The 8,929-nt window shown below is 42.1% G+C and overlaps 1 protein-coding gene across 1 annotated transcript; it reads left to right on the forward strand.

Annotated features, from left to right (window-relative positions):
- The first annotated feature begins 1,148 nt into the window (after window positions 1-1,148).
- Window positions 1,149-8,602, forward strand: LOC118842728 (zinc finger protein 2 homolog). The gene is made up of 3 exons (XM_036750101.1): window positions 1,149-1,275; window positions 2,616-2,708; window positions 6,671-8,602. Exons 1-3 carry the CDS (start codon window positions 1,149-1,151, stop codon window positions 8,587-8,589), a joined length of 2,139 nt encoding a protein of 712 aa, XP_036605996.1. The 3' UTR covers window positions 8,590-8,602.
- Window positions 8,603-8,929: the final 327 nt, after the last annotated feature.

The following is an 8,929-nucleotide window of genomic DNA, read 5'->3' on the forward strand; positions in this document are numbered from 1 at the left end:
GGGAGAGAAGAGGTTTTGGGCTGCATACCAAAGTGAAGGTGTACAGAGCTATTGTGCTGACCTCATTGTTGTATGCCTGGGAAAGCTGAACAGTATAACAGTTCCATGCCAGGGAACTGAATCACTTCCATTTAAATCATCTTAGGAAGATTCTGAAGATCATCTGGCAAGATAATGTGCTGGACACTGAGGTCCTTGCTCAAGTTAGATTGCCAAGCATTCACATTCTACTGTAGAGAGCACAACTCTGATGGACTGGCCATGTTGATCAAATGCCAAAAGTCTGTTTGCCTAAAAGACTATTTCCTGGAGAACACATGTCAAGAAGGCACTGCCAAGGTGGTCTGAAGCAGTAATAACAAGAACATTCCCAAGGTCTCTGAGGAATTTTGTAATCAATTGGGAGGCATGGGAGACCCTGGCAAAGGACCAGCCAGCATAGCTTGCCCACATCAAAAAATGTACTGTTCTTGCTAGCAAAGTAGAAGTAAGCTCAAAAGTATTGTGAGATGTGCAAATTCAGGGCCATCTCCACCCAAAATATTTTTGGCCAGAAAGTCTCATCTCCCTCAGTTCAGTCCAGATTGTAATTTTTCTGTCTCCCGAATCATTTTCATGTCTTATCTAGATAAGACTTTTTTTCTAGCTCTCAGGAAATTAACTAGATCTTTTCTTTTTCTTTCCTCTCTTTTCTATAATCAAACATTATGCCCCTCACCTCCCCTCCCCAAAATACACTGTCCTTGCCAGCTTCTCACAAAATTCACAGAATTTTGTTTATACTTTATTGCTTTTATCAGTTCTGATAAGGAAGAAATTTCACCTCGTCTTCTCTCTTTTTCCTCCAGAGATCCTTGTACCACACAGATAAAACACCCACTTTGTCCCAGATGCCATAAAGAGACACATTCTGTAGTAAGACATGCCTCCACTTTATTCCTCCTCATATCAAATACTTTTCCCAATATTTCATCGAGCTCTTAATGACCATGGTTTTAAGCATTGATTCTTAGTACTCTACAAGGATATGACTTTTAGGTAAATCCCGTTTCTGTGCTTCACTTTCCTCCTCTCACGTTATAAGGGTTAGACTGCGTAAATTCTGGAGTCTTTTTCAGGCCTAAATCTTATGACTATTGATGGTTTAGATGTTGGTGACATTCCAGGATGTGGCTGTAGACTTCACCCTAGAGGAGTGGGGCCTCTTAGCCCATCCTCAGAAGGAGTTGTACAAGGAGGTCATGCTGGAGAATGCTCAGAATCTGCTCTTCTTGGGTAAGGACATTTCCCCTGGTTACTCAGAGTCTGCTATCAAAGGGAATATCTTCATCCCTCACTGTGCTGGCTTTGGAACATTTGTCAGTTACTAGAAAGGGAAAAGTGTCTAAGAGACAGGGTGCTCCTGTGCCCTAGTTTTCTTATAAAAGTTCAATACATTGTGTGAAGATAGGATGAAGGTTTCCTTGTTGCTCCTGAAGCTCCTGAGTCTCTTGCAAGTTCTGGGGAGCTGGAGATCAAAGATCAGATCAGTGTTGAAGCATCTCACATATAGAACTAATCACTTGGGTTATCTAGTCCAAGCTCTGCATGGACATGAATTTTGTCTGCCAAATCTCTAAAAACTGCTTGACCGACTTTTCTTTGCAACCACTTCCTCTTTGGAAAGAGCCAAGTACTTAGGATGTCCTTCCTTTTGAGAAGCATCAATTTGTAGCTCACAACTCCTAGTTGTACTGAGTATGACACATTTGTCCTTAATCTCCCTTTCTTTTGTCTCCACATTCCAGCATAGATGGTGGGAAAGGAAGGGAATAAGCCTTTTTCTTCACCTGCTGTTCACCAGCTGTTGTGCTAAGTGCTTTCTTTACAGTATTATGTTATTAGGTGACATTTTTATCCTTTTTTGACCTTTGAGAAAACTGAGGCAAACAGAGGTTAGGTGACTTTTCCAAAGGCACACAGCTAGTAAACTGAGGCTAGATTTAGACCCTGGCATTCCTGACTCCAGGCCCAGGGCTCTTTCCACTGCACTACCAGCTACCTCTAATTTCTAGATAATGGAGAGTCTGCAATGAGTCCATTCTCCTATGAAGAAGGTGCACCAAGATCACATTTTCTCATTCCACGTTGGTTCTATGACCTTCTCCCCCACATCTCCCCAGAGCTCCCCAAAGTAAATGCAATGGAAACCATGCTTAAGGACTTCTGGGAACCATCCTGTGCTCTTTGCTTGCATGTCCCTTTCAATGTCAGGAATAACAGACTGACCAAGAATCAGAATTTGACTACCTAAGGTGCATTGAGTTCCTCAACAGGCAGTGACTCCCTGAATGAACAGTAGCAAGGTTTTTATAGGTTCCAGGGAGATAAGAGTTGGGAAGTAGACAGAGCCAAAGCTGATTCATCAAGGCCTAATTTCCTGGAGCTCAAGGCTGGTCTGGCACATCCTATTTTGGTTACTTGAATTACACCCATGAATGGGAGAATAAGTCAGATATGTGTTACTATGATGGAGTGATCCTCAAAACGGAGTAGCTTTGTATGTACACTGTTTCCCCTAAAGAGAACTAAATTCCAAGTTTTTCTCCATGCTCATTCTGATTCCCCATACTCAGGGCTTCCTGTTCCCAGAGAATATTTGATGTATTCTGAGGAAAGTGAAGCACCATGGATGCTGGACCAAGAAGGCCTGAGGAGCTGCTGTCCAGGTGAGTGAGGTGAAAGCAGGTATGTGAGAGCTGTGATTACAAGAGGCTTCTCAGTGCTGTAGCAAAGGAAGTGCTGAATTTGGGCCCAGAACACCTGACTTGGTATTCTTTTTCAGACACTTTTAGCAGTTGGCCTGTGGACAAGCCACTAAATCCCACTGAGTCTCAGTTTCCCCTTCTATGAAATGTGGAAGTCGGACACGATGGCAATTAAGCTCTCTCCCAGTCATAAATCTATGATCCTAAAAAAATGTCATTGTTTGGAAATTAGGGGCATGGAACTTCCTGAAAGTTCAGAAGGGGGTTATGCTTTCCTACATGGGCTCTTTCTTAGACTTCCTCCAAGTTAGTGAACATTTATTATGTTGCTGCCATGTGCCTCTGCGAGGCACCAGTGATATAAAAAGATACAAGGATCTTCCCCTCCTCTTCTGGAGTTCAGACTGTTGGGGCAAATGACATGCCAACAATGTAGAAACCTGGTATGGACAAGACAAATTGGAGCTCACTGGGATAGTGAAGGCACTAAAGTGAAGGAGGACTGGAAGGGCTTATTGTGGAAGGTGGGCTCTAGCTGTGGCTTCAGGGAAGCCAGTGTGAGCATTCTGTGTATGGAGATGGCATGAAAACCCACAGGGTCAGGAGGTGGAGTATCCTGTTCACAGAACAGAAGGGAGGCCCATACCACTGGATTATAGCATGTATGGTGGGTCTATGAGTTGAAAGAAAACTAGCAGTGTAGGAGAGGGTTAGGTGATTATGAGCCATAGAGAGGATTTTATATTTGTTCCTTGTCCCAGGGAGCCACTGGAGGTTGTTGAGGCCATGGTGGCATGGTCAGTCTAGAACTGTAGGAAGATGATCTTTGATAAATGGCTGGAGGAATGACCAGAGTGGGGGAGACTTGAAGCAGCTGGAGCAAGTAGCATCTTGTAACATCTCAGGTGTGAGGTGTCTGGGGCCTGAACCAAGGCAGTAGCAGTGTTGGGAGAGAAGGGGGTGTATAGGAGGGATGTTATCTGGGTGGAATCATAGGACTGTGCAGCTGATTGAATATGGGGCCCAAGAGTGTGTGTCAGCCTGCAGGATTAGAAAGATGCCTTGGAGAGCATTAGGAAAGTAGGAAGATGGCAAGGTTGGGGGAAAGAAAATGAGTTTGGTTTGTGGAACAATGAGAGGAGTGTCACTAAAACAGAGAGAGAGGGAGGGACAGAGAGAAAGGAGTGTAATTGAATCTTTAAGGCTGCAGAGAAGGCAAGAAGGAAGAGGGTGAAGAAATGGCCAGTGGATTTAGCAACTTTGAGGTTTGGGGTAATTTTGGAGAGAGGAATTTCAGTTGAACAATAAAATTGGGAGCTAGATTGCAGAGAATTTCAGAGAAACCAGAGGAAAGCAGGTGGAGACTACAGTTGTAACTAGGCATCTCCAGCTGTTTAGCCAAGAAATGGAAGAAAGATATTGGAAACTATGTCTTGGATTGAATGGATCAAGTGACTGTTGTGAGGATTAGAGAGAAATGGCTTTATTTGTGGCAGTAGGGAAGGAGTCACTAGTGTGGGAGAGACTAGAAAGTACCAAAACAGGTGATGCTTGAGAGGCAGTATTCTGAGGAAGATGGTGTCCTGGAATGCGATGATTCACACGTGGAAAGGAGTTTGCTTTAGCTAGCAGAAAGGGGACCATTTCATCTGAGAGTGGTATCAGAAAAGTACTTAATATATGGGAAATGAGGAAAAGATAGCTCTTGATAAGTATCCAGTTTTTTCAACAAAAACAGACAAGGCACATTTCTCTGCTGAGAAGGCGAGTGGGTGGGGGGACCGGAGGGGGGTTGGTTGGACCATGGGAGCAAGCAGTAAGGGACTATTGGGAAAGAATGAAAAGAATTGGAAAAGCTGCTGTGGTGAAGGAGATGTGGAGTCAGTTATGTGGTTTTCAGCCATTTCTGACTCTTCAGGATCCCATTTGGGTTTTCTTGGCAAAGACAATGGAGTGATTTGCCATTTCCTTTTCAGTCTCATTTTACACATGAAGAAACCAAGGCCAAGAGGCCTGAGTCACTTGGGCAGGGCCTCAAAGCTAGTAAGTGTGTGAGGCTGGATTTAAACTTGAGTCTTCCTAACCAGTACTCTCTCCACCCCACCACCTAGCTACCCCAAGGGAGTCAGTTAGGGAGATGTCAAAGGATACCCTTGCCACAGTGAGGTCCACCCTGAAATTACAGAGGCTAAATTTGTAGTGGACCCAGGCAACCTGGTTTTATGCTTTTCTCTCTTTCCATTCAGCAGCATCTAAGGACTAGCAAAGGCTGTTGCCTGACTTAGAATTAATCCAAAGCTATGCTTTACATAAATCATTACCTTGTGTCCCACCCTTGATCTCTGAGGCTCAATCTTTGGCCCATTCTTGGAGAATCATTGGCCAGATTCATTGAGTTGACAGGCACTCTGAGTTTGGGGAAATGGGAAGTAGAAATTACCAGCTGTTTGATAGTATGGGATGCTTCAGGAGCCTAAAAAAGTGTCTGGCATCTTCACTATGGGTCTGATTAGGTCCCATCAGTGTTAGAACCAGACAAAGATCTCTCAAATAGGAGATAAGGTGCATGAAAGTGACAGAAATAGGGCTGAGGCCAGAAGCTGCATTTGCCAAATAAGACAGACCAGATGTAGAAGCTGGGGCTTTGTGTCAGCCTTGGGCTCAGTCAGTCAATAAGTATGGATTAAGCACCTCCAGTTTTCTAGGCCTCTCACCAAGCTTTAGGAAGGGAAAAGCCAGTCCCTGCTGTCAAGGAGCTCCCAATCTTTCATTCAAAGATGGAGATGGTTGAGAAGAAGCAACAGATGAGGAACCTTGGTCTTAGCTGATCCAGTGAAAGAAGAATGTTTGGGAGTGGAAAGACATCTAGTTCAATGGGATACAATGGGATATAAGGGAAACCATGGAGTAAAACTAGTAATAGTTTAAGAAGAAGAATAGGATTAGCGATGAAAGAATCAAAGTCAAAACAAGAATGAGAAAAAATTTGGGTACCCCTCAGAGATATGGCAGGTTCATTTCCAGAGTTCTGCAGTAAAGTGAATATTGCAATCAAGTTAGTCACCTGAATTTTTGGTTTTTCAGTTCATATAAAAGTTATGTTTGCAATAAACTGTTGTCTATTGCATGCACAATACTATTTTGTTTCAGAAAAGTACATATTTTAATGTAAAAATATTTTATTGGTAATAAAAGCTCACTATCATCTGAGTCTTCAATGAGTCTTACTCTTCTTGCTGGTGGAGGCTCTGGCCCAATTCATGACTGCTGACTGACTGGGTGGTGGTTGCCATGGGAATTTCTTAAAATAAGGCAAGAGTGAAGTTTGCCACATTGATTGACTCTTCTTTTCCCTTGAAATTAAAGCCCCTTTGTAGGGTTATGAATTGGTCTAATTTCATATATTTTTGTGTCTCAGGGAATAGGAAGACCCAAAGAGAGGTAGAGAAAAGTCAAAAATGCACAAATAAAATATTTTTTTCTTAAAAAAAAAAACAGAACAAAAGTGAGTGCAATAGAGAAAGACAATGTAGTTCCATGGACAGAACATGCCCACTTGCATGGTTGGAGGTCTAGTTTCAGCTGTAGAGTTATTGATCAGGTCACTCAGCCATTCTGAGCTCATGGTCCTCACTTGAGAATGTAATAAGAATGCTAGGTTTGCCAGTGTCACAGGTGTTTCTGAGGATCCCATGTGATTGTGTGTGAAGCTCTTTGGAAATCAAGTTCTCTTGCAGATGGGAGCTAATGGCACTTTCACATGATGAATTCTGTCCATTTCACTTTGAGGACGTTTCTCTTCACCTGGGGAAGCAGGATATATATCAATTAGTTTACTTTCTTGCAATGGAGGGAAAGAATTATAATTATATATGTGTTTACTTGTGTCTCCATATTTATTTTTAACTGTTTGTTTCTTGTAGAAGGAGAAATTGGACCTGAAATGAAAGAGACTACTGAAAAGCTGAGGATTTCTGTGAAAGAAACTCACAAAGAAAGCTTCATGTGTGATAGTTCCTGTGACTTCCCTGGGAGAAAAATCTGTGATGTATTTCACAGAATCCACACAGGAAAGAAACCTTATATTTGTCATCACTGTGGGAAAGAGATAAATCAACTGTCATCCCTGATTTGCCATCAAAGAATTCGTACTAGAGAGAAATCACATGAGTGTCATGCATGTGGTGAACCTTTTGGTGAACACTCATCCTTCATTACTCATCACAGTGTTCACGGTGACAAGAAACCTTATGAATGTACTCAGTGTGGAAAGGCTTGGAGTTGCAGCTCTAGTCATGCTGTACATCAGAGCATCCACACTGGAGAGAAACCTTATAAATGTGATAAATACAGAAAGGCATTCACACAGAGCTCCAACCTTATTCAACATCAGAGTATTCACAATGTTGGGAAACCTTATGTATGTAATCATTGTAGAAAAGCATTCAGATTTAAAAGCCATCTTACTGTACATCAGAGAATCCACACTGGGGAGAAACCTTATGAATGTAATCGATGTGGAAAGGCTTTCACACAGAGCTCTAACCTTACTCAACATCAGAGAATCCACAATGGTGAGAAAAGTTATGAATGCAATCAATGTGGAAAGGCTTTCATACAGAGCTCCACTCTTACTGCACTTAAGAGAATCTTCACTGGAGAGAAACCTTATGAATGTAATCAGTGTGGAAAGGCTTTCAGAATCAACTCCCAACTTGCTACACATCAGAGAATCCACACTGGGGAGAAACCTTATGAATGTAACCAATGTGGAAAGGCTTTCACGCAGAGCTCCAATCTTACTGTACACCAGAGAATCCACACTGGGGAGAAACCTTATGAATGCAATCAATGTGAAAAGACTTTCAGAATCAACTGCCATCTTACTGTACATCAGAGAATCCACACTGGGGAGAAACCTTATGAATGTAATCAGTGTGGAAAGGCTTTCAGAATCAACTCCCAACTTGCTGCACATCAGAGAACCCACACTGGAGAGAAACGTTATGACTGTAATCAATGTGGAAAGGCCTTCACAGAGAGCTCCCAACTTGTTGTACACCAGAGAATCCACACTGGGGAGAAACGTTATGAATGTAATCATTGTGGAAAGGTTTTCAGAATCAAATCCAAACTTGCTGCACATCAGAGAATCCACACTGGAGAGAAACCTTATGAATGTAGTCAATGTGGAAAGGCTTTCACAGAAAAGTCTCGTCTTATTGCACATAGGAGAATCCACACTGGGGAGAAACCTTATGAATGTAATCATTGTGGAAAGGCTTTCACAATAAGCTACAATCTTGCTGTACATCAGAGAATCCATGCTGGGGAGAAACCTTATGAATGTAATCAATGTGGAAAGGCTTTCAGAATCAACTCCCAACTTGCTGCACATCAAAGAATCCACACTGGAGAGAAACCTTATGAATGTAATCAATGTGGAAAGGCTTTCGCAGAGAGCTCCAGTCTTGCTGTACATCAGAGAATCCACACTGGGGAGAAACCTTATGAATGTAATCAGTGTGGAAAGGCTTTCACACAGAGCTCCAATCTTGCTGTACATCAGAGAATCCACACTGGAGAGAAACCTTATGAGTGTAATCACTGTGGAAAGGCTTTCAGAATCAACTGCCATCTTACTGTACATCAGAGAATCCACACTAGAAAGAATCATTATGAATGTGATCAGTGTGGAAAGGCTTTCAGAGAGAAATCCAAATTTGCTGTACATCAGAGAATCCACAGTGCAGAGAAACTTTACGAATGTAATCAGTGTGGAAAGGCTTTCACAAAAAACTCTAGTCTTATTGCACATAAGAGAATACACACTAGGGAATAACTTTATGAATTTAATCGATGTGGAAAGGCTTTCACAGAGAGCTACCCCCTGCTGCACATCAGAGAATCCACACTGGGAGAAACCTGATGAATATAATCAGTGTGGAAAAGCTTTCACACAGAGCTCCAATCTGGCTTGACATCAAAGAACACACACTGGAGAGAAACCTAATGTGATAAAAACTTTTATATAGACTCTCACTTTACAATACAAGTGGATAAAAGCAAAGACCAAGAGACATAATTTCTGGATTTAATTAATTATTACTTTTGAATAATTAACAGAAGAATGGTTGTTTAGCTGTCTCCTGTCAACCAAAGTGGAATCATGGAGGCCTCTC

Source organism: Trichosurus vulpecula, chromosome 3 (assembly GCF_011100635.1).
Source record: "Trichosurus vulpecula isolate mTriVul1 chromosome 3, mTriVul1.pri, whole genome shotgun sequence".
Taxonomy (NCBI): Eukaryota; Metazoa; Chordata; class Mammalia; order Diprotodontia; family Phalangeridae; genus Trichosurus; species Trichosurus vulpecula.